Below are 25,710 nucleotides of genomic sequence, written 5' to 3' on the forward strand. Positions count from 1 at the left end.
GCCAGTGCAAGAAGGCAGTGATTTATTCTGCCTGTTCATCCAGTACTTGGTGCTTTTTTCAAGCTATTGAAAGTCAGTTCTAGTGTGAAGTTTTGCCATCTCAAGAAAAGCAGAAATGATCAATGTGTTTTCATTGGCCAGGAAGGGTAAAATGCCACTCACTGCACACCTTTTTTATTACACAGGAAAACTTTATTGGTTTGGGAGAAACTGCTACATATTTTTAAAGAGCTGTTTAAGTTAAACTCTACATAAAAACTATGAGTGAATTGAACATTAGCAGTTTTACTGAAAGACAGGTTTTTCATATAGCAAAAAGGAAATGAAAACCTATAATGATTACATAAAATTATAAAGTAGCAGAAATATACCTTAAAAATACATAGTGGGTTTTTTTTTTTCCCCCCAGAGCTTTACTTGCTTTGACAGGTTTTAAATATTTCTTAAATGTGCTGTACAAAGGTTAAAGCAAGGCAGTTCCTTGGCCCCCCAGAGCCAAGAAAGCAGGGTTTTCTCTTTTTTCTCTTCTATGAATAATATATACTGCCTGAAAAAATCTCATTAGCTGTGGAATGAGCATGGATTTGGTAAGAATTGCAGTATAAAATCTGTCTCCTGCACTATGTTTTGGGGCTGGTTTTTTTTAGCTAAACTGAATTTTAGAAATCAAAGTTTATGGATCAAAATTCAAATTGCACTGAACGCATAAATAAGGAAATCGCATAAATAAGTTACACTTAAATAGAGCAGGATTAGGTCAAATAAGTATATTAATAATTCTAGCTGTATATGGTACAATTATGCTTCTTTAGCTATGCCAGTAACTTCAGATATTCTTGTATATTTGCATGTAAGTGACTGTGAGCAATTAACAGTTTTGCAAGCTCAAGACAATGCCAAAATTCTAATTTGATTCAGTACTTAACAATTTCTTCTGTATATAAGTTAATGAAGGTGGGACCATGAAACTATTCAACCAGGAAAAAAAAATGAGGTAAGGGAGCAATTGATAGGTGTCTGAAGAAGTTAAACAGTATTATGTACAGTAATGAAAAACTTCTGGATACTTTGCTGCATATGGGTAATGTAGTAATTGGGTTATTAGAAACCTATGTTGTTTCTGTTTTGAATGTTATATTCTGAGTTCTGACAGCAGGTCTGTCTTATGCTTACGCCTTGTGTAGACATCTGCAAACTAAGTTTAAATCAACTAGCTCAGACATAGCTAGCAATGTAGCAGCAGTAGTATGAACCACAATTACCCGCTGCTTCTACTAAAATTACCTGCCAAACTTTACTTGTATACCTTTAGAAACCTTTCTAGGAATCATTCTATGTCCATCAAGAACAGGGTTTGTTCATTTGCAGCTGTTGCATTTCTTGTGCTCAAAGCCCTAAAATGCTTAGTTAAGTTCCAAGCATCCTGTGGCAAGAAGTGGTAAGTTGCAGCAGGATTGTTCTCAGATCCTTTTTGAGCTGCACTGCACTAAAGAATTTACAGTGCAGATGGCAGAAATGGTTGGCCCCAGCTTGTAGTGAAGATACAACCTCAATGAAAGCAATAAAAACAACTTGAGAAGTAAATACTGCACTAGCACTGAGTTTTAGGCTACTGGCACTGCATTGTACTGAATGAGTGACTTAAATTTTACCTTAAGCATGTCTTCACCAGCTGCACTCAAAACAGATACCATAGCGTAGACTTACCCATTGCTGTACTGTTTTCACTGAAACAATACTGTTGCAAACTGGCAGCACTGTAGAATAAGCATGCTCAAATTGGCAAGGACAGGAGACAAGATTAAGAAACAGGAGATGGCTTGATTAAACTAGAGAAGGCTACAGTTACAGTAAATTTAGTGTTAGGGCTTATTATTATTGTTGCAGTAATTATGGTTCTTGCAATATATTCTCTTGTATAAAAGTATGATTCTTGCACAGTGCCATGAGTTTCAAACTGTTTATGAATTTTTGTGGTACAATTTTGTCAAATATCTCACAGCTCTTCCACCTGGTAATTTTTTTTTTATAAATGATTCTTTGGGAGTAAGCTTTCCAAGTGAAGAGAGGTGTTAGTTTCAATTTAATACAATACAATGCGATCTTGGTGATCTATATTGACTTAAAAAAAAAAAAAAGTTTAAAGACAATCAGCAGTAGATCTTTATGAGCAGTGGTATTCAACATATTGTTAACTCATCACTTTGATCCAGTTTTGTAGTGAGATAATTGGAGGAGAAGCTCTTGCACCTGCTCCAGGTGTTGCTTGCTCAGAAATGCATTTCTTCTTCTGACCCAGGTTCTCCTGTCTGGCTCCTGCTTCCTCTTTCTCTTTCTCAGCTGGGATTATATACAGCTGGGGATAAAAGTGAACAGCCGGGGATAAAAGTGAATTGATGTTTACAATCCACAGAGAAATGCCGTTTTCTATGTACCTCTGACAAGATTTTCCTGTACTCTAAGCAGTTCCAGAATATTTTACTATGGAGCAAGATTGACTTGACTTCAGGCTTGATCAGACTATAAGATATTTCTGGGTTTTGTCTTTCTTTATTGCTACATAAACTGGCTTGAGTAGTTTAAAATCCATAAATTCAGTAGCTTTGCTATTGAAGATTACACTGAAATGAAATGTGAAGATCAGATGCACATACTTCAGTGCAATGTTTTGCAGCTCTACGTAAGATTTACCAAGATTTAGAAATACTGTGAATAGTTCATGCCTTGGTATGCTCCTTGCGGTAGAAAGTATCTTTTTTTCCCTAAAGCCAATCCTAGCTACATAATATTTTGTAGATAATGTTGTTGAAATGAGATAATTCTGTAGCAGCAGAGATATACAAATATCTCAGCATGTTTGAAAGCAACTTTGTAGCCCATAGACTACAACTAAAAATGCCTGCCTATAAATAAGAGGGTAAACTGTGTGTTATAACATAAAATAATTTTAACTTAGCAGTTAAAAACAAACAAAAAAAAATCACATGACCTTTCACATTCTTTAGAACCTTTGAGTAGTAAGAATCTGTGATGAAGCACAGCACTCATAGCAAAGAGGGAAGTCGTTTGGGAAGTAACAAGCTCTCAACCCTGGGCTGGAACATCTGCTGAACTGACCTTGAACAAAATGCAGGGGGCAAAGAAACAGAGGGCAAATGGCTTTTTCAGTAATAAATGTCTCTGAGGCCGAGTGGTCTGTACACTCCATGCTGCTTTATGTTTCTGTCCTCACCTGGCAAATGACTGCTTCAAGAAACAATCTCATGGTTTCCCTCTTCACTAGAGCCACACTTTGCAGATTGGAAAGAAATTGAGGGCTTCCAGGGACTCCAGCTCTCTTGAAGTGGCCGGAAAGTGAGGGGACAAGAATCTCACCCATGGTATCAATTGTTAAAACTGTGGGTTTGGTTTATCCCTTGCCTGTTGAGAGTAGGTAGCTGCCCAGAGAAGCAAGTATCCTCACCATTTTCCAGTCTTCTCACCGAACTTTAGAACAAACCAAATGATGAAAATTTTAACACTGCATAAAAGTGAGTTGACATTTAGTACTTGAACTCTGACATGAACTTGCACTTCCTACTAGAAGGTCGTACAAGTGAATCAAAATCAAAGAATCAAAAAGCCACATGGAGGCAGTTTGTTGTAGGACAGAGTCCTAAATTTTAGGTCTATTTTAAAACAGATTTTAAGACATAACAGATATTTCCTAGTGTTGGGTGATAAATGACAAGAATGGAGAATGACCCAGTCTGTACATGAAACCTTTGTTTGTTATTTTCTTTTCCCTTTTGTGGTGTCTTCATACCCTTATTTATCAGTAGTTAAGCTATTGAAAAAATGAATAAAATCCATAAACCTTATTTATTTTCCATTTTTATAGCTTTTAAAAAATCATATCTTATTTCCTGATTCATGATTCTTCTAGAATATTCTTTTTCTAAATGTAAAATAGTTTTAGTGTTGAATTTGGGTCTTGAGTGCTATCACTTCGAGTAAGTGTCCTGTAGACAAGCAGAGCTCTAGGCATTTCATGCTATGTTATCATATGCAGTTAGAAAATATTGATTATTTTGAAATTGGACAGAAACCAAAGCAATGTGACATGGAAAATTAGTAATAAACTCCTCTTTTATGTGTCTGAAAAGCTAGTCAAATTATCTGTGACTGTGTCTTCGTGGTAATAAAAACATTGTTTTATACTGTGCTTTTATTGGGGAAGCCTTTTAAAATCATCTTGCAAGCAGTCTGGTTGTGTTTTCAAAATAGATTTTAAGAATTAATATCTAGGTCTGTTTTGAAACAATGTAAATGTCGTATCCTGCCTTTATGTTGTCTGTGAAATGTAAAGAATGATAACAGGAACAGCCAGCATCAGAAATAAATTGGAAGACTAAAATATATTTCTTGAATGTATAGACTATTTGTAGAGCAGCATATTATAGTTATGTATGCTCATTTACCTATTGGTAAATGTCTTCGATTAAAGAAATTGTTCATTAGTATTCCTTGCACAAAAGCTTAAAAAAAATCTAGTGGCATAATTAGTAAGATGAGAAAGAAATAGCACATGAGTCTAACTACCAATTTTACTAACATTATATAACACAACAGAAATGTGACTGCATTATTAATGCAGGTTTGCCTTTGATGTGCTAGATCTGTTTTTATTATGAAAATCCTGTGTGTCTGAAGTTACCAACAAGGGAAAAGTGGAAAACAGAGGATGGGGCCTGAAAAGATGGGTAAAGTGGCCTTCCACATGAAGTAACTTCTTTCTTCCTGTTAGTATTGTATTGACCATTGGAGATTTCAAGACCTTACCTAAAATGCAGTGTTCTCAAACAAGTGAACAATGTAGACAAAGATGTGCCCGATTACGCAGCCATCATGCCTGTAGGTTACTTCTGAAGGTAAATACCAGTAGAAAAAAAAAACCCAAACCTTCATTATTTTCAGTAAACTGTAATCTGTTTTCTGAGAGAGGTAGGAATACTATATACTACCCTTTTGCTCATTTCCCAGTTCCTTGATAAATATCAGGGAAAATAATCCCTGACTTTTTGTCATTTTTAACTGAAAACAATGACTGCTAGCATATTAAATCTCCAGATTTGTTTTCTAGCCATCAGCTTTAAAGTGAGCTTTTTATTTTCAGCAGAATGAATTTGACTGAACACTTAGAATTCTGATGTTGTTTTATGGAATATCTATTCCAGGTGTGTCATAACTTCATTCTCCACTAAAAGCCAATATTTCTTATGGGATTGTTTCTCCAATAATAAGACATATTCTCCTTTTGCTGAACTGCTGCAATGTCTGAAAAAAGTGTCATGATTAGGAAACCCAACAAATAGAGGAAAGTGGACATAATGAATGGAGTCATGACAGCAGAATTTTCCATGTTTTTATCTTTTAGCTTATGGCATTCACTTTTTCAAATGAAGTCAAACTTATCTGCTAAATAATGATGCAAACCAATAAAAGAAAAACCAAGAAAGAGTTGAAAGAACTGTGTTAAAGATTGCAGCGAAAGCTGGATTTTCATTTAAAATTGTCATGAGCTCGGTTCATTACCTTACCGTTATCATTGTTTTGATGAAGCTGAGTTTTAAATTTTATTACTTGTACAAGCATATAATCTCTGCAGTTTAAAAATTATCATGAGTCAGTGCTGCTGTTTTTTTATTTCTGATAATAAGTATTCTGACTGCTGCATGTAAGACTAGAAAAACACCTGCAGCAACCCTTAGTTACCTTGTCAGCTAGATAAATATTCTTGAATAAAGGTTGACTGGAGTACTTTGGATTCCCCAGGCCAACTGTTTTTCCTGATCTGATTCTTGTCTCATCGTGATATTATGGAGGTATAAAATAGTTGCTATCAATAGTTACACCAGAGTGACAGTATCTACTCCATGCAAATGACCTCATTTAAAGTCAAAGAATAATTTTAAATAAATGTTAATTAGATTTCTACTTAAATACAGAACAGGTAACATTTGGGGAATTTGAGCTTTTCTTCTCATATTGTGAGGCAATCAGGATAGGGATTCAACAGAACAAAAAGAGTTGGTTTTACAGAAGGATTAAAAAGCAGCAGTTCCCATTCTTGGTATTCAGCAAATGAAGTAGAGCGTGTATTGTTCTCTAGAACACTGGCTTTTGATCAGATACTCTTTTTGATGTCACCAAACAGTAAGCATGCATTTATGTTGCTGATAATGACTTTTCTATATACTGTAGAAAAAGGTGGGTTTGTTGGAGCTGCTTTTGCTTTTATGCCTGTTAATTTTACCACTATTTTCATAGTTGGCTGTCTGTAAAGTTAAGTTAAAATCATTTCATTCTATTTTTTTCAAAGAAAGAATAAAAGTTCCATAGTTTATTATACTGTTCTCATAGTACTGCTTTTAGAGAGAAGTGATGAGTCTCTTCAGTTCAAGCTGATATCTTTGTGTAGTATACAAGGTCTGGGGAGGACTGGAGGTTATGGTTCTGTGTTTAGAACAATAAAGTTTTCTGCAATTTCCTCTTTTCAGTTGGATCTGTCAGGAGAATTTCAAGTTTTCCAATTCCTTAACCTTTATTAGCATCTGTGTCATGAGAATGAGTTATCATAGATTTTAATTTGCCTAATACAGATTTCTTCTCCCGTTACACATTCATGTGATAGCACCTCTAATAACAGCAGAAATTGGCACTTTATTAATTCATGCTCATAATAAAACCCGAGATGGGGGGGAGGGGGAGGAAGGGGAGAATAAAGAACAAATGCTAATCAATTTTTCTGACACACTAAAGATTTTCAATATAAGCTGGAAATGGCCCAGCAGTTATCTTTCTCATAGTGAGGTAATGAAACACAGTAGAATGATTTTCTTGACAATAGTGTATTATTATTTGGCGGCCAGCTTGGGCAATGCGGAGAGCTGAACTTGAAACATTGCATAAATTTGGTGTTTTTCTGGAGAATATGCACATATGTTCAAGCTACTCTTGTCTGGATTGTCTGTGCCTTGTCTGTGTTGAAGTCATCGGAGACTTATGGGTAAGTTACCTTACAAACTCTTAGAGCTTGTAATGTCGGGTAATGTAATATGATGACATTTCAAAGATGATCCAAAATACCTTCATTACTACCACTTCCAGGAAGATCTGTGTTTAAGGAGATGTAAACTTATTTGAATCTAAATATTAGAGATAGGATAATAAATTCTCTTAGCACTTGTTTTGAAATGAAATTTCATAAAAATATTGCCTCTTAAGTGCAGATAAAATTCAGAAGCTTGCTATGAAACATGCAGGAACAGCTACACTCCCATCTCTAGGAAGTGGAAATAAAGCAGGTGTAGGAGACTTGTGGGTGGTTTATCAGACCTACTGAAAAAGTATCCTGACACCAGTGTCAGCACAGTGTTTTGGATTCTGTTTACAGATGTCTTTCCCCCCGCCCCCCCCTCTTCTCAGGCTTTGGAAGACCAGGTATGGGACCTGCTGTATGAAGCAGACAAGGCTGCAGAGGAGAACAAAGAAAATAGTCAGGTTTATGATGCCATGGCGGAGACCCTTGGGGATGCATGGGATGCCCTCATCATTATGTTAGAGAAACGACAGGCACTTCTGGAACTTACTTCAGTGTTCTTTGAAAATGCTCTGGAGGTTTGTATTTAAATCAAATGACTCTTAATTTAAAACCACCCACATCTTACAGGTACTCTGTCCACTGTAATTTTACTCTGTTAAATATGTTCATTGCATTCCTAAAGGTTGAAGCAATTTAGAAAATAAAATCTCCAGATGCATCCTTTCTTCTCCACCTTCTGGATAGTTCAGGATGAAACTGAACAAAAAACCATATAGACTTTAAGAAATACCTTAGTCATGATATCTCCAAAATTTGTACTTGACAGAAAAATGACAGTGAAAAATGGAACTGGACCAAAACCTAAAATACATAATTCAATGGCTATGGACATTCTGCAGAATATCTTTCATTCCTTATGATTCAAATTATTTGGCATTGAAAGAACTAAATTCTCAGATGCCTTCCCTAATGCTTATTGAAGATTGACCACTGAAGGTTTTACACTGAAATATCCATACAGCTATTGTAATTATGCGGACTAAATATTAGTCTAACTTGCCAGTCTTTTACTTGAGACTTCCATGTGCAGATGTGCACAAAAGGAGAATTGTGTGAGCCCAGAGACAGATTTCAGAGTGTTGTTTTTCCCGTTTACCCATTTGTCTGTATATCTTATCCTAATTCACTGATACACAGGGAGCTAAAGCAGAGAAGGATTCCATGTTCACTCTGTGTAGCCTCATATTCAATTGTCCCCACATCCCTGGAGCTTTGAAGAGTTTAATTGTTCCTGATAATTTTGTTTCTACAATAGCCCAGTGCCGCCTATAAAATACAGAAGAAACCATTTTACTGCTAACTGTCCTAAAAACTCCAAGATCAACAATCTACTAATTATTTTGTCCTGACGATGTGTATTATACAAATAAATTAGTACAGAGTTGGCATAAGTGTCACTGATAAATTCTGTACCACCAAAGGTTGACCTAGTGCAGACTAAATCCTTAAGGGGCTAGCTGAATTGCCCCTGCAACAATATCATTAAAACAAAATGCAGCAGCTGGAGCACACCCATTATATATAGAAAGGAAGAAGAAATGCAATATCGATTTAAATAAGAGTTGCTGAAATTTCTTATGGAAAGGCTTTTCTTTAAATGACAGCCTGTGATTATGGAAATCTTTGTTTTATTGTGATAAAACACAAAACATATCTCAAGAATAGTCCTTAGTGAAAATCAGAACTCAAATCTCAAATGTTGATACCTAATGGATTTCTTTTATAGCATACACATCAAGAGGGAGAAAAATGTGGAACAATAGAAAAGACAGAAAAAGCAGAATGCTTGCTTTTCATCTTCCTTAATTTCACCATAGGTTTCAACATCTTTGCTTACACCAAAACACAAGTTTGAACTCTACTGGTTTCTTCATTCTTGAAATGAAGCAGTAGAATTGATAAAGATTGGCTAAGATGCAGAATATGTGTCTCAACTCTATCTGAGCTACTCATACTTGGAATTGCACCTGCAAAGGTGGAAGCTAAACAAAGAATTCCACCAAATAAAGAATTCCAATCTTAGTTTTAACAATCTCAGCGGATTACCAGATCTGCTCCAGATCTCCCTGAAACACAGCATGTTTCAATATTTAAAATATGGAACCCATGGAAGAATGAACTGTAAAGGAGTAACCTAAATTCAGTCTTCATTAGAGAGATGCTGTTTCCCCACTATAATTAATTACTGTGTTTACTATAATATTTGTTAGCTTAAATTTGCTACTCATTTCTGCCTTCAAAAGATTGCTTTGAAGATTGTATTGCTGTCTGATGTTGCCCTTAAATGTTTTTTTTCCCTCAATACTTTAACATTAGAAAGAAGTTCTGGGAAGGACACCTAAGTTAAAGGCTTCATTCATGTTAAATTACTTTACTGAAGGCTTTGAAATAAACAGATTCTTCCATAAGAATTTATTTTCAGTGAGTCTGAAGGCTATGTAGGAAAGATGATTCATAAAGTGACAAACTAATTACAGAGTATGTCAGCTGAAATTTGGGTTCCCTCAATCAATGGGAACCTCAAAAAACCACAAGGTGCGTAGAGGCCACAAAGTATCTAGCAGGCACTAAAAATGCATTTTTCCAAGAATTTACAAATTCTCATGAATTTTCCCTATAATACAGAGATTATGGTGGAGTTCTGCAAAAGAAAATTATATCATGCTTCTTCCCACCCTTTGTTTTCTTAATGCAGTTTGCTGTTAAAATTGACCAAGTTGAAGATTTCCTGAAAAATGCCCAGGAGTTTGACAACATTGACTCTTTGAGAGAACTCCTTCTGCAACAAGAGCATCATACAAAAGGTACAAATGGTATTCCACTCCTGATGGCGTGTGATGGTGCGCTGACTCCTGGAAGGATGATTTACTCTTCCTGTGTGTATTTAAAAGAAAAATAAAATCCTAGAACAAATATGAAAATGTTCTGTTTGGAAAAATGTAATGGTGAAATAACTTTTTTTTATCATACCTCCTGAAAGATATGAAACTCCTGGTTTTGAGCTAGCGCTCTCATGGTTCCATCTTTGTTGCTGCAGAGCAGCTAGTGGTAAGCTTGTATTCTGATTTCAAGACAGTCCAGGCCAGGTGAGCTGCTGAGAAACCAAGCTGACTTTTAGGGCTGACTGGCAAGCAAGTTCTAAAACCGTCCTTCCGTTCCATGGGAAAAATTCATCAAAGTTATCATAGCCATCAATGAATTAGCATTTTCCTGTGGAAAACTTTCCATTAGAAAATTTCCAATCAACTCTAGTAACAATCTCCTATAGTTTCTTGAGAGCGGCCAAGGGAGAAGTCTGCCCTCTGCTTTCCTTTGCCTAGGGATGGAGTTTGAAGAAAAAGTGGTGAAGTGAGGGTGGGAGCTGTCAGGTAGAGGTGGTAACTAACCAGCTTCAGAATTTATTTGCCTACAGTGGTTCCCTGTGTTTTGCTTCTGCCTTTGAGGAGTGGGGCTGTGTTTCACTTGCCCATTGAGTTGTCTGATCTGTTCCAAAATGTTCTGCAGCTAGAACTGTAACACTTCTGGAAAAAATGTGCTCTGTCCCCTTCCACCACAACTTTCCTGCACATATGTTTGCCTAGAAAAATTCTTCCACGTGACTTCTTTTTGTTCATTCAAATTTTCATGCGAAGCATCTTCTACTATGTTGTGATACTCTTAATTCAAAAAGGGCAAAAAAAATTTTCTCAAAACCAATCTTATTGTGTGGCTATTTCAGACACCTTTGCAATTCCGTATGGTTCTGTATTTTTTATAAGACTTAAGACTCCATCTTTGTAATTTTAACTAAATTTTGCTATAAGGTTACTAATAACTGGCAGAATGTCAACTGTACTTTATTATTCACTAGTAGAGTACCAGCTTAAATATTTTTAGCTACCTTGAATGCCAGGTATTCTTCTCAGGAGACTGAATAGAGAATTGAACTCAGGTAATTCTGATACTGGTTTTGGGGCTTCCAATTCGATCTTCATGGGAGCAAAGCGTTCACTGTATAGCAATTTTAAGCTGAAGTATCTGGTAGTAATTTATTGCTGAAAAGAGGATCTATAAACCGTAAGAATCAGATGAAATGATTTGCCAGAGAAAGACTGCTTTGATGGGGATAAGCCTTTCCTCAGATGAAGGAAAGTTGTTGCAATTGGTTGGCTTCTTAATCTAACCACATCAAATTTGGAAAACTGATATTGAGCTATTTGATAAAAAACAGTGTTTGTATTGCTTTCTGTGAGAAGGATACTATCTACCCACTCCAAAGTAAGGTAGCTGAAAATACAACCTTTACAAAGTATTGGCTCTACCAGTATGTGATGAGTAGTTTATCACAAATGTTTATTACAAAAAAAAAAAAAAAGTTTTGAAACAAATGCATTTCAAATCAGAATAAAAAAGGTGAAAATATATGAATTATCCTCGTTTATCCATTTCTGTATGTATTCTATTTTGGATGGACTGAAATGGAACAGTTCTGATTAATACCACCTTTCTGGAAGGCAAGAAGTAAAATGGACAGGCTTGTTGCAGGGAGCTTGTGGAAACTAAACTCTCTTGTTAGCCCTTGATGGCTGGAGAAGTGGAGGCATTCCACTTCTGCATCTTCCCTAGGTGCTTATATGAAAGATGGAGATTTAGGGTGCTTTGCCTTGAGTTACCAGTACATGTACTCAACTGAGAAGATCAATGTTTCAGCTGTTGTTGGTTGCTTCAGTAGCAGCTCCTTGCAACCATTCCTTTCTTATACTTTTCTTCATGCCTACCTTGCCTCTTATTCTGGCTTGGCTCCCCTTCTTCCTCACTCCGTGCCTAAAAATTTTTCCTTTTCATTTGAAAGACCTATAAATACTGATTGTTGTCGGTTCAATAGATTTTGTACCATGTGGCTTTAAGGAGCTGGAACAAAGACAGACACATGACTAGTAGATCATTAAAGTGTACTAGTCCACTGAATTTTAACCCTGAATGTATCTAGGTAGAGGTTATGGAAAGAAGATAAGAGTTCCTGATATTCATGACTTACTTAGTCATAAGGTTATAAGAGCCCCCAGACAGGACAGCTTTTTCTTTCAACTTCTGTGAGGGACGTAAAGATCTAAACTTTGCTTGCATCAGTAATAAAACACTACAGAGGCTACAGACCCACACAGAAAGCAGGGTAGGAAATTCCACTTGAGTTTACCTGAGGATTGGGAAACCATCAAAAAACTCAGTTTTGAGAAAAAAATCTCACATCTGTGTTTTGTCTCAATGGCTCTCAGTACACCATTATATGTGTATATATATTGTGTTGTATTTTATGTACCATTATAGGTACATATATGTATGTGTATACACTGCTATACCTTTGTAGGTTTATATAACAGCTGTCCAAACTGAAATATCTTAGGACATATACCATCTAAAGTAAGTATTTATAACCTGTTCATTTAATGCATGAAAATACGTTACGCTCATGTATGTAAATAGATATTTAAGATCTAAATTTAAGATTTAAATTTAAAGATTTAAAAATACTTGAATTATAATTGAAATATGCTACTAGAATTACAAATCACATTGGGTTTTTTCCTATGAAATTCTATTCTTACAGAGCTTTTGGAAAAGTCACTTGCACTTTTAAACAAAAGCCAAGAGCTAACTGAATTTATAGAAGAATTCAAATGTGAGGGGCCAAATGCAAATACAGAGCTGATTCAGGGAGCCCACAGCAGCTGCTTGAAAATTGACAATCTCCTTGAAGTGCTACAAGACAGGAGGCGGCAACTGGACAGATTCCTTAAACATCAGCGCCAAGGACTGGAGCAGGTTCTGCAAATTTGTTTGTGGCACCAACAAGAGAACCAGGTAAGGCATATAATATTAAGGGAAGCCACAGTAAAAAAAAAAATCTAGCAACTGTTTTACAGTAGAGACTATTAGAGAAAACGAGCTTAAATATATTTATTAGGCTAATATCCCTGGGCCACTTCTGTTTGAGATCATAACTTTTGAATATTTGACTTTCTAACTATAACATACTCATAATTTATTTTAATATAAATTTAATGTCTTCAAAAGCACTATTTCCATTATCTGTATCCCTCCTCAAAGTTATCAAATGTGGTGCTTCAAGCCAAACTAGATTCCCTTCAAATTGAATTCCCAGCACAAACAAAACTCTAGCCACATGAGCGATAACAGTAACTGGTAATAGCAACTACAACTGCAGCAGGCTGTTTCTGGACTAGTCAGTTAAAGAGAAGATATAGCATAGTTAGCCAGTTGGTGTGTCTGAAAGCAGAGGATTATTTTGTTTTGGAGTCAAATCAAAATTCTTTAGGGTACTGTAGTGATTGCAGGTTTTCCACACCTGCAACCTGTTTCTCTCTCTTCTGTCTCCCAGCTTAGCTCCCATCTCGTACTGATTTTCTCAAATGCAACTTGTTTTTTTATCTTCCTTTCAGAGCTTAGGTACATTTAAGTCTTAGTCTTTCTCTTCCTCTTTCCAGTCCTACTGCTCTCTTTCCTTTTCGTTCCTCAACTCCCAGCATTAAGATCAGATAGCTTTTCTCTGTGCTCCGCATTATCAGAGAAACTTCTGCAATATAAGACTCTCCTTTCATTTTCCTTGAGAAACACCACATAACTTCACCAACTTGTCAGAAAAAAGATACGAGGAGAGTCCTGCTCTGCCTCTTTGGATATTAAGTATGTTGAGAAAGAGGAACCTATGCCAAGTTAACTGCCAAAGTCTAACAAAACTAAAGCTGAGTTATTCTCAGTGTTTTGTAAATAGGCTAAAATTTTGTATGGACCTCTGACAGTACAGTCCTGATTGTGATACCTCTGCAAGTTTCCTTCTTTGTCTCCAAAATAAAGTTTCCCCTGGTATCAGAGGAAAATGTTAGACACTGTTACCAGTAGTCTATTCTGCAGGCACTAACTTTGCCTGTGAGGTTGTTTAAGATGAGAAACATCTTATTTGACAAGCGCAACTCTTTGTAATTTTGCACAGAGATGACAAAATTGTTGAGGTACACAAGCAAGATGACAGCCTTATTTCTGGAGCACTCAATATCAGTAGCTGCCAGAAACAGAGCAAGAATTACTTATTTAATGATTAGATAGGGGAAAAAAAAACGTATAAAAATAGCATGGTCTTATGCAAGTGTTGTAATCTCAGTATGCAGTTATAAAATAATAGCTGACAAAAATACTGAAAAACAAGAACCGCAATATAGGAGGCTGTATCCATTTCTATGCAAATCATTAGAAACCATCTAGTGCTTACTTAGAGATACACATTATTGCTGCTGTTACTGTTGTTGATTTTTTTTTCAGTATCACCACATAGCTATACTATAAAAGAAAGATCCTCAAAAAGAAATGTTGTTTCAATATAATGTATTCTAATAAATTTACAACAGCTACAACTGAACTTTCAGTATTAGTCTAACTCACTATATTGGAAATATGTCCTATTTCATCTAGAAAAATTATTCTTTCTCTACATTAAAAAGTATTAGATATTACTACAATTACTTTATCATGCCAGTGTTATTCCATAGTATAAAAACATTCAAAATGGAAACATTTCTGAAATAGCTTGCTGTTGAGGAGTAAGGGATAAATATGTGGGGTCTTTTTAAAAAAAAAAAACAAAAAAAAAAAAACACACATTGCCTGACGTGTTAAATGTCTCAATTTCATAAAATTTACCAGGGAATTCTACTTGTCCTTGTCATATAAGGGATAAATATTTGGGAGCAACCAGCTAGAATTCACCCTAATTTAGGTGGGATTGAAAATATTGTGCAGTGAATTTTTTGTGTGTATGTTTCCATTTCCTCTCAGGTATGTGCTCATATCACAAAGAGTAAGTATAGAAACTGTTTTCTACTGGCAAGTTTCCTGATCATTTGAAGAGAGTGGCCAGCATTTAACTACCTGTTTGAGGCTGGTATACACATAGAGGGACAAATTCAAATAGTTTTTAATATCATGTTTATCAGAATATACTTGTTTAGTATCTGCATTAGAGTCAAACCTGGTATAATGTATGATTTGTACATTTATGGACAATTAATTTGGATGCGTCATGGACCAATAATGTATTCACATGTAAATACAAACACTGGAAAATTAACTTTTAGAGACCTTTATGTAAAATTTCTCTCTCTGGCCTCTAACACATTATGCATATATTTCTGAGTGATGACAGAAATTAAACTCTCAAAGCCTCTTAGCACATCTGAAAACTAATATTCCAATCTCTGTACATGGACTGAACTCCTCTTGATGTCTAATGGTGCTACATATGCAAGAACAGCATATTAAACTCCCACTGACATTAATGGGAGTTCAGGGGATACTGAGAAAGCAGAGAACTGGAGATGAGCTCTGAGGTGTAAGATCTAAGACTGGATTTTTGCTCTTTGTATTGCCTCTGTTTTGCTAGGCATAATTATGTGATGTGGAAGACTGCATAATGTGTGGGTTGCTTTTTTAAAAGAAAAGCCAAGCAGCTGTAAAGATTGCTACTTATAACCTGGTTCCTGAAGAACTAAAAATGTAGCACCTTCCTTTGATCTCTAATTGGAATATGATGATCTGATAGTCATGATTGTAACATGTTAACATGTTTCTTTTTCAATATTTTTAATATCTGAAAGAAGTGTACTTATTTTACACTTAGAGAAGGTTATCTGACCTTCCTTTATGGAAGTGTCAGCATCATATTTTCTGATAATCTCTTTTATTAATGAAAATCAGAGGCAGATTGGCGTATTTTGTGCATAATTAGTTATCTTTGGAAGAAGATTTATGAAAGTAATTTTTCTTAATCGATCTAATCATGCATGTATGAGACAATTAAAATTATTCACGGGCAGAGATAAGAGCTGAGTAAAACTCAAGGGACAGGTGAGTACACCCACATTTGCTATCTAGACAGATATATGGGAAACAAACTATCTTGGTATAAGTCACAGTTCCCTTTTTTAATTTCATTTTCATTAAAGGTAGTTTAATTGACATAAAAAATCAAGTAGTGTAGCTCAGTGAATTAAAGGCTGTCATCAGATTTTACCCCCAAAAATGCAGAGCATTCTTCTTCACTTGTAATCTTTACATATTAAATTGATAGGTTTATGATCTTACTAAATTCTTGCCTAGAAGAATTTCTGTATGGTAGGATATAGAAAGGTTCTGTTGTTTCTTTGCTTGAAAGCAAATCTCGGTTACGAAAAATTGAGATTTTCATTTTAACATCTGACAACGAGGATCTGGAAATCCAAATGTGTAAGTGCACATATATAAGGAGAAATCCACAGCAGTAGCTAATGTGTAGAGAATTGTCTAAATGTGGACTACATCTGCTGGTGTAGCACACTCTTTGCTGGTGTTTTTTCCAATAGCTGTACTCAGCATAGTGCTGCTACTGTTGCTGATAGCTAGAATGAAAATATTGAGTTTATCTCAGACAGTTTGGAGCCAAATCTGAAGATTATCATCTAATGCATAAAGCTATTTGAACCATCAAAATGTTATATAAAGTTTGTCTGTGAAGTTTTGACTTCATGTTTGATTCCAGCACATTCTGCAAAGGCTTTTATCATAAATATAAAAAATTGTATTTTACAATGAATGCTAAGACATTTAGACCTAAATAAGTTTAACTTATTCAAAACTCTATAATCAGATCAGCTTAAGATTACTTCTCTGCTAGCTACTTCTGGTGAAATCATGGTGCCAGTGAACCTAGCAGTGATTTTGCCACTGTCTTAATTATGGCCAGTGTTTCTCCTCTTGTGTATTTCCAAATGTCTGATCTCCTGTCCCGTTTCTCCTGAAAGTGATAACTTAGTTCCTCTTACTACTCTTGCACATATGGGCCAATTTCATAGGATTTCCAGACTTTGATCCTATGTTAAAAAAGCCCCACACCTTGAAACCAAGTGAGTTTCTGACATCCTGTCAAACTCACTCCATTGTTGGTCAGTCGTAATCTTCCCAGTGAGTATCCGTATTGTTGTTAAGGTATGCATGTACCTATATGGATTACTTGGTTTTAATATTTCACAATTGCAAACATTCCCTTCAAAACTGAAATTATTAGTCTTATTAGCTAATATTCTAAATAACTTCTGCTTTTAGGAACATTGTGTAAACAAAGTCTTTCTTAAAAAAAAGGAAAAAAAGGAGGCCAAAAAAAAGCATACAGTGCTTTTGTCTGCATAGGCAAGAAACACCACAAACAAAAAGGACTGTTCCACTATATTAGAACTTTAAATGCTTTTATGGACTGGTATACATCACATTTAGTGGTGTTGAGGTTTTTTATTTCCAGGGTCTTTTACAGTCCTTCACAAACGTGGTATAACAAGCCACTAGTAGCTACTCTGGGACAATGCAATACTGATACTTAGTTCTCTTCCCATAAAAGATTATTTTATTATTCCTCCTATTTATAAGGCTGTACTTGATCATAGAAAAATCGCTAAAGCCCAGACTTTAAACTGAAGTGCTGCATTTTTCTTTAAAAATGTGTCTGTGGTCCCATTTTGCCCTAACTTGTTATTTATGAAATCAGACAAGGGTGCTTCACTAGCAATATTGTGAAGATAATACACTGAGGATTAGGGAACGGCTTAGGTAGTATTGTTATGAAGAGACTGAAATGTCCCCAAGATGAACAAAGACAGATCTGTCTTGTCATGATGATGCCTTCATGTACTGATGATAAAAATATTATTTGAGATTTAAGGTAGTAAATAAAGCATCAGCCACCCAAATACAGTGATGATTGTGATGAAAAAAACCTGTCTGGTATTTAACAAAAGTCAGCTGATTGTGAATGCACTGCAGAAATTATTTGAGAATAGCTCATCCTGCAGTTCAGAGTAGGTATGTCAAAATACATAGTGCAGGCTGCTCAAGTTCAAACTGCCTGAGGTAAGATCAGATTTAATTTATGGCATGTAAGTATGTGTGTTTTAATACATACAGGAAGAAAGGGAGTGAGAAAAAGTTTTTCCTAGTGGGAATAATTTCTAGAAAGAAAAGTGTGTTACTTCTTAGTTTCTGTTCTCTGCTATGTTTGCTCCTTCTCTCTGTAGTCTCACATTAGTGTCAGATTGTTCAAGGAGTTTGGTAGACCCCAGGACAAGTATGTGTGTATGAGCTTTGAACCAGTGTGTGCAAGAATTCCCCTCCTTCTGAAAATATCGCCGGCTACACCAGTGCACGGGGCGCAGGGTCCAGGTCTGGCAGCGAGGGCTCAGGGGTTGGCGGCCTCTGTCAGGAGAGGCCGGGGCTGCCTCATGCCGGACACAGCCGGTTCCAGCCGGCTCCGCAGCGGCCCCGCCGCAGGGCGGAGCTGAGCCCCTCAGTGAAGCTGGTGGCGCCTCTGTGAAAACATATTTAAGAAAGGGTAAAACACTGCACAGACATAGTGAGGAGTGAGGGGAAAGAAAAAAGAGCGAGAAACAATGCTGTGAACACCAAGGTCAGTGAAGAAGGGGGGAGGGGGAAGAGGTGCTCCAGGTGCTGGAGCAGGTATCCCCCTGCAGCCTGTGGAAGTTTTGGAAGAGACCACACCACAGCAGGCATTTCCCTGCAGCCTGTGGCGAGGACCACATCCGAGCAGATATCTACACTGCAGCTCACAGAGGAGTCCACACTGGAACAGTTGGATATTCTCTGAAGGAACTGTGGCCATGGAGAGCCCATGCTGGAGCACGGTGTCCTGACAGGAACTGCAGCCCCTGGGGGACCCGTGCTGGACTAGGGGAAAAGTGTGAGGAGGAAGGAGTGACAGAGAGGAAATGTTATGTACTGACCATAACCCCCATTCCCCATCCCCCTGTGCCACTTGGTGAGGGAGCGTAGGTAGAGGAGTTGGGAATGAAGGAGTGAAATTGAGCCTGAAGAAAAGAGCTGGGTAGGAGGAAGGTGTTTTAGTTTTTGTCTTTGTTTCTCACTAAATCTATAATTGACAATAAATTAATTTCACTTTCCCCAAGTTGAGTATGTTTCACATGTGATGGTAACTGGTTAAGTGATCTCCCTGTCTTTATCTTGACCCATGAGCTTTTTCATTTTCTCCCCCTGTTCTGGAAAGAAGGAGGAGTGAGAGAGTGGCTGGGTGGGTGTCTGGCAGCTGGCCAAGGCCAACCCACCACAACAAGCTAAGGTATGCTGTTGGTTTGGATCCCCCCCTGCCCCAGTTATTTGTTGGAAAACTTGCTTCTCCTTCTAAATTGACAAGGGAAAATGCAGGAAGGCAATGGAAGACTATATGTAAGCATTGAAATCACCTGGACTGTAATCAATGCAAAATGAGCAGTTTAGCAGCCTGAGAAAAATGTTGAAGAGCCTTTGATTTCTGATATGGATTATTCATTGCAAACAGAGCAGATAATTATTTAAAATCTATTTTTTAAAGAACAGAAGTGATTTTAGATTTCAACCAATCAAGAAAAAACACTGTCTTTTTCAAACAGATGCATTAACCTTCTCTCCTTTCCTATCCCTCCACAAAAATCACTGAAAGTAAGGTTCTGTGGGTTTGTTTCTTAAAAAGTGGTTAAATATTCCCAGCTGTTGTTTAAGAGCTAAGCTGGCACAACTGAAATCACTCAGTGGTATTAGCTGTAGCGGAAGTCAACTGATGAAATGCACTGTAATGGAAAGAAATATTGACAAGTGGTAAAGGGGTGAAAGCTTTACTGTAACAGGGTTAAAGCATTACAGAAATACTAGTTTGTTTTGCTAAGCAGATACATGATACAGAGAACAGTCCTAATTTACAGAGAAATTTTTCTTTCCCTTTTAGCACAGTTTTTATTGTCCATTCCATTCATTTGTATTTTGGTGGACCTATGGTAAATGTTCTGTGAAAATATGCTTCCAGGAAAAATATTTCAATCAGTAAGTACATGTCTGGAGGATATGCTCAAGAAATGAAGGCTCGGTAGTGAAATAATTTGTTTACTTTCCTAGCTCAGTTGAACTCCTGAGATAACATGCCCAATTTTTTATTTGTAACTGAAAATATTTCCAACATATTTTAAAGTATCTTTCATTTTTAAATTGTTTAAATTTATTAAAAATAGCTTCTACATGAGCAGACTAAAAAAAAAAAAATATCTGTAGTGTGCTATTGAAATTTATAGTACCTAGAGTACAAAGTAATTCTTAGTATGCCATATATGATTTAAGTATAGCGGTGATTTTCCAGACTGAAAAGATTGGAGGAAGTCTCCTTGATACTATTAACTCATTCTGACTACTATTTTAAAATGCAAAGTTTCACTCAGGAATTCTTGCCATGTGCTGTTTACAAAGAAAGTGAGATGTACCTACTGTAAATCAAGCAGAAATAAATGCAAGCCATTCTGTTCAATTTAGAAGATATACTTGTATACTGCATATGTTTGCTGCATATACTTGCTGAAGTAAGTCTAATAAGATGTAATAGTTTTTTTTTTAAGCTACTAAAGATTATTCTACATAATATTATCTCAATAGCTTCACTGGGTTTTTAAAGCCAGGAATGGAGAGGTTCTATTAGGTCATAAGGCCCATTTAGTCTTTTTTTTTTCTTTTTCTTTTTTTTTTTTTTGTGTTCTTGCAAAACTACTCAGATTTATAGTCTTTTACTTTACTTTTACACAAAGGAATATTTTTAAGTTAATGTGATTCTAGGGAAAATGTACAATATCTTTATTGTGTTATAAAAATGCGTTTATTCTATGGGTGACTAAAACTTGATTCTTCTTTTACTGTCTTAATTCATAATTTGGTCATACTTTATGAATACTTTTTTGTCTATTTTGTAACATATATTCCAATACGTGTTTGTTTTCACCACAATCCTTTCCTTTTGCATTTATTAACATTTAAATAATACAAATGCAAACATTTGAATAAAAGCATGAACATTAGGAATGAAAAATGAAAGGAATGAAAATTAGGCCTTTTGTAGATGAAACTGTTTTGTACATATTTTAAAAAATGGACAGTTGCTTCTCAAATTTTTCACTGACTGAATTCTTTTTATTATTTATTTAGGTAACATCTTGGTACAAGAAAAACATCAGAGATTATTTTCACAAGCAAAACTTAGGCTCATCTCTATTGGAAAATGAAGAGTTACTTCAAGAGCTTGAAGAAATGGAAGTCAAAGTGAAAGTAAGAAATATGATAATTGATTGGTGAAGCAACTTTAAAAATGAGTAGCAAAACATGAACTTGGGCATTTAATAAGCACATGTAGGAGTAGATACTTGGTATATCCATATGTCTAAATGAGAATTTTTCTCATTTTACTTCTTTTAATGCAGACCTCTATGTTTCTCAGTGTTTTTTTCATTTAAAACTTTAAAAGCTATTGATAGAGTAAAAGAAGAGTAATCCTTGAAGTTTTTTAGCTGGTTTTTCAATTTAGTGATAAAATTCCAGACTGGTAGTTTACATATTAAACCATGTTGCAAAAAATAGAGAAAAACAATTTTATTAGAATATTACCAAAGTTTAAAGTTCATAAAGGATAAAAAGCCAGCCACTTCTACCGTAATTAATTGTCACTGAACTGTGTACATGATCAGAAGAGGTATCTGCCCATTTTTTTCTTGGGAATAAAAGTAATGGAAAACACTGTTTTCATTGTGAATATCAGTTTTCCAGAGACTAGATCTGTTATCATCACTCATAAAAGCAAGATGGGATTAAAGACAATGTTGATATATTAAAAAAAAGGATATTTTTATGATGTAAATCATGTACATTTAGAACCTTTTTTAGATACCTTATTTGTGCTATCATCAGGTAAGTGCTGTTGCTGGGTTAGGATCATTCCTCACAGTATCATTTTCAAGCAATTGTATTTGGATAACCCCGATGACCAAACAGACCTTTTTTATCCCAAAAACCATTCCACTAGAACCAAATGTCTTTTTAAAGGCTATTGTGTTGATAGCAACTAACAGATTTACAATTGTTCGCAGTTATGTTTCCTTGTAAGCTTTGTAGTGAAATGTCACAGGTTTGCCTGTTTACATAATTTGCAGTTAACTGCTTCAGGGTTGTCATGTAAGCAGAATACAATAATATTTCTAACGCTTCTCCAAGCAGCATGTTAGAAAACACATTTTCTTCATCTAGGGAAGATGAGTACGAAAAGCTAAATTCTGCTGCAAAGCCTGAACAGACCTTTGGCACAAGAAAAGCAGAAGATAGATAAATAGTAAATGAGTAAGGCATAGAGTGTTTCCAGAAGAATAGGGACCCACAAAAGTATTTGAGGTGTCCTAAAGTATTGCTGAATTTTACAACTAGCCAAATGATCATTAGTCTTCCCCACATTCGGTGTTGAAAGGCTATTCTTGTAATTTGCTGTCTGAATTAGAAATGATACTGTAAGTGCAGAAACGAGAACATGCATTTTCATTTTGTATAATAATCAATCCTTTTCATGGTTGAGCATCCAGAAACTAACTCACAACAATAACACTTACTATTACAGTTTCACCTAACAATTCTTCTCCTATGTATTAGATCATTCATATCATCTTACTGAATTGCTTTTTTTTTCCTTAAAGTCATTTAAAAGTGTTTAGCATTAAAATTTTCTGTTACACATCCATGTGAACTATAATTTAGAACATCTTACCTTTAGCCTTCTGCTGTTCTTGCTAGTAGCATGTTCTAGCAGAGGGAAATGAAATTCTTGAAGTGGATGTTACTGAACATGTTGGTTATGCTTATGATGTGCAAAAAGAGTGGTCAGTCTGAACTGCATACAGCAAATATCTTTCAGAAAGCTGAGTTATGGCGCTTTGTGCATTAGTTTTTACAGCACTGAACTGTAAATGTTGAGACCAGGATAGAGGAGGAGCCTCGCATCTTGATTTTAAAATTCAGATAAAGTATACCAATCAAATGTGTATTCCAGTAAATATTTGTTTAGATAGCAGAGATTAATATTAGATGTTATCACTGCACAAAGTAGTGGTTTACCTGTATGGTTGGAATACACTGTAACACAAAACAACCTAGAAATGAACTTGGCGTCTTTGCTCACAGACTAAGCAAAACCAGGCTTGTAAGATATATCATGTCCGAACATTAAATTCCCTAAATCTTTGGCAACTCAAAGGCCTTCAGCATCCAATCGCTGATCTGAAGTATTTTAACTTCATATGCATTTTGGAACTGCAGTGCTGTTGCATAAAGTATTCATTCTGAGAAGCTGTTGACTAATTCCATGCAGAAGTTTGGGGAAGACCAGTGAAGAACTAGGTACAATATTAAAAAAAAAATTATTTTACTAGTCCTGGAAACAGAAATATTACTTCCTCTGTATTCCCATACTCAGGTGCACGGAATTCCCTTAAGCCACTTTTCCAGTAAAATTTTCATTTCAGTTGGTCATACAACATGATACTATTGTCCAGAGTCACTACTTTCTAGGATACAATCTTTTATTCCAGTAATGACACAAATTCCTGATAAGTCTGAAATTACAGTTGGCTGGTTTGTTCAAATGAGCCTACTTTTAGAAAAAGGTTGTACTCAGTCTCTAAAACTAACCTTTCCTGATTATTACATAGCACTCCACTATTTTTTGTGCAGCTAAAAACTTTATTAAGCAATGATTTTATATTTTCTTCCAAATCACCTGTGAAGTTATTAAATATAATGTGGCAAGAACGTGTTTAGGAACAGAATGATCTAAAAAATACAATACTAGCAGTTTATCTAGCTTTCTGTAAAGCAAACATCTGTAATTCCCAAAATATGTTTTCAGGCTGCATTCAGACCAAAAGAATGTTCTGATGTATAACAACTCTGTGCAACCTAATGTACTTTGCAGACAATGATAGTATCAGTGCAAAATAACACTGACTACCTTGTAACACAATCTGCTGTAAAAACATGCAATATGTTCTGTTTTTTGGAGCTCTACATTGGCATAGATTTTATACACATGCATGTGATCACCACACATTTGGATATGTGCTGGGCACTTTTGTGGTACAGAGCCATCAGAATTATTTTCTATTTGTTTGGGTTTTGTCATAGATTTTTCTGCAAGGACCAACATTCTCCCTGAAAACAAGAGTCATTATATAACTTGTAGTATGTGACAAAATTGTAAAACACTCATAAAAATATTGCCAGGTTCACATGGAAAATGGGGGGGGGGGAAGGGGGGGGGGGGGGACGGGGAAAATACCACAAACTCCCCACTATATATAGCTATGGTACTGTTCCATGTTATCTGGAAAATTTTAGAGTAGAAATTAAGTCCATCTTTTCAAATAGAAAGACAACTAACTGCATTAGTGCCTCAAAATCCCTCCACTTCTATTTTATTGAGCAATTTTTTAATATGTCTGTTTCTTTAATGTTTTATTGAGATAAAAGCAGACACCAGTTTTTACTGTGTATATATTGGAAGCAATCTCTTTAGCAACAGGAAAAATACAGTATCAGTTTTTTCTAGTAACACTAAATCTACGGTTGGAATTACCTTCCCTTCAGGAATCCCTTTAGTGTCCAACTTATGTTCTAATAAAAAAAAGTGAATATTCTACATTAATTTCAGAGTGAAGTGTGGTCTCCAGAAGTCCTCAGAAGTTTTATCAGTTCATGCAGTTAAATATTTTATCAGTTTATGTGAGAAAATATGGAAATGGTTGTGAAGAACACTTCACTTTACCTTCAGGAAGAACTCTTAGGAGTACCTTACACAATACTTGGCTAATTAATTAATTACATGGCTTTTCTGTAGCTTGGTCATTGCTTAGAGCATAGCTGATGTCTGCTGTCATTTGTCTAGTTCCCTGACGCCAAACGTGAATGTTTCCAAAAAGCAATCAGGGGGTTTAAAACTTTTCATTTGCCTTGCTGCAAAAATAAAGGTAGATTTTGTTTAGTGTCTTTCCTGTACTGTCTGAATGGCCATGACAATTTCTAATGGCATTCTGTTAGAAGTAAAAGGACATTGATAAACTAGTCCTTAACTACTTTGGGATTTCTGTTAGGATCTAAAGTGGTGTAAATGAATCTTTTCAAGTAACATTTCGTACGTATACTGTAGCTTTGAGGGTATGGTGAAAAGTTTCTTTGTACCAGACATGCAGAGCAAGTGTAAGTGTTCTCATAGGGAGTAAGATAGTGGAAAGTTCTGGTAACTGAAGAGTTTCACACAAGAAAACACACATGTGTTTACTACATGTATTGTTGCATTAAGATGAACAGGACAAATGATTTGCTTAAATTGTTCAGAAGCTAGCTTAAAAAGGATTTACAGGATTAACACCTTATTTATGTGACTGGGCTGAGAGAAGAAAGGAGAATGGTTTATTACATTCTCAAGTTGATATCTTATCTTGAACCTCACTTTGCTAAGAGGTGAAACCACTGAAAACATTGTTATCTTGTGCAATAATAAAGACCAAATATAAACCCAGGGATTCATAATGGGGAAAAAAGCCCTCAACCCTCCCAAACATTAAATGGACACACATACACATGCCCCCCCAATATTTGAGAGTAGAGGAGAGGCAGATTTAGGAAATCAT

At 35.8% G+C, this 25,710-nt stretch overlaps 1 protein-coding gene across 1 annotated transcript in view; it reads left to right on the plus strand.

The window, feature by feature from the left end:
- The window catches only part of CCDC141 (coiled-coil domain containing 141), a gene marked incomplete at its 3' end in the record, with an annotated part of 71,045 nt that overhangs the window by 13,947 nt on the left and 31,388 nt on the right, over window positions 1-25,710 (plus strand). The window contains exons 3-6 of the mRNA XM_009578477.1: window positions 7,468-7,659; window positions 9,840-9,948; window positions 12,732-12,985; window positions 21,194-21,313. Of these exons, the coding sequence (XP_009576772.1) occupies window positions 7,468-7,659; window positions 9,840-9,948; window positions 12,732-12,985; window positions 21,194-21,313 (675 nt within the window). The remainder of the gene's footprint in view (window positions 1-7,467; window positions 7,660-9,839; window positions 9,949-12,731; window positions 12,986-21,193; window positions 21,314-25,710) is intronic.

This window comes from Fulmarus glacialis, unplaced genomic scaffold (genome assembly GCF_000690835.1).
Source record: "Fulmarus glacialis isolate BGI_N327 unplaced genomic scaffold, ASM69083v1 scaffold12660, whole genome shotgun sequence".
Lineage (NCBI taxonomy): Eukaryota > Metazoa > Chordata > Aves > Procellariiformes > Procellariidae > Fulmarus > Fulmarus glacialis.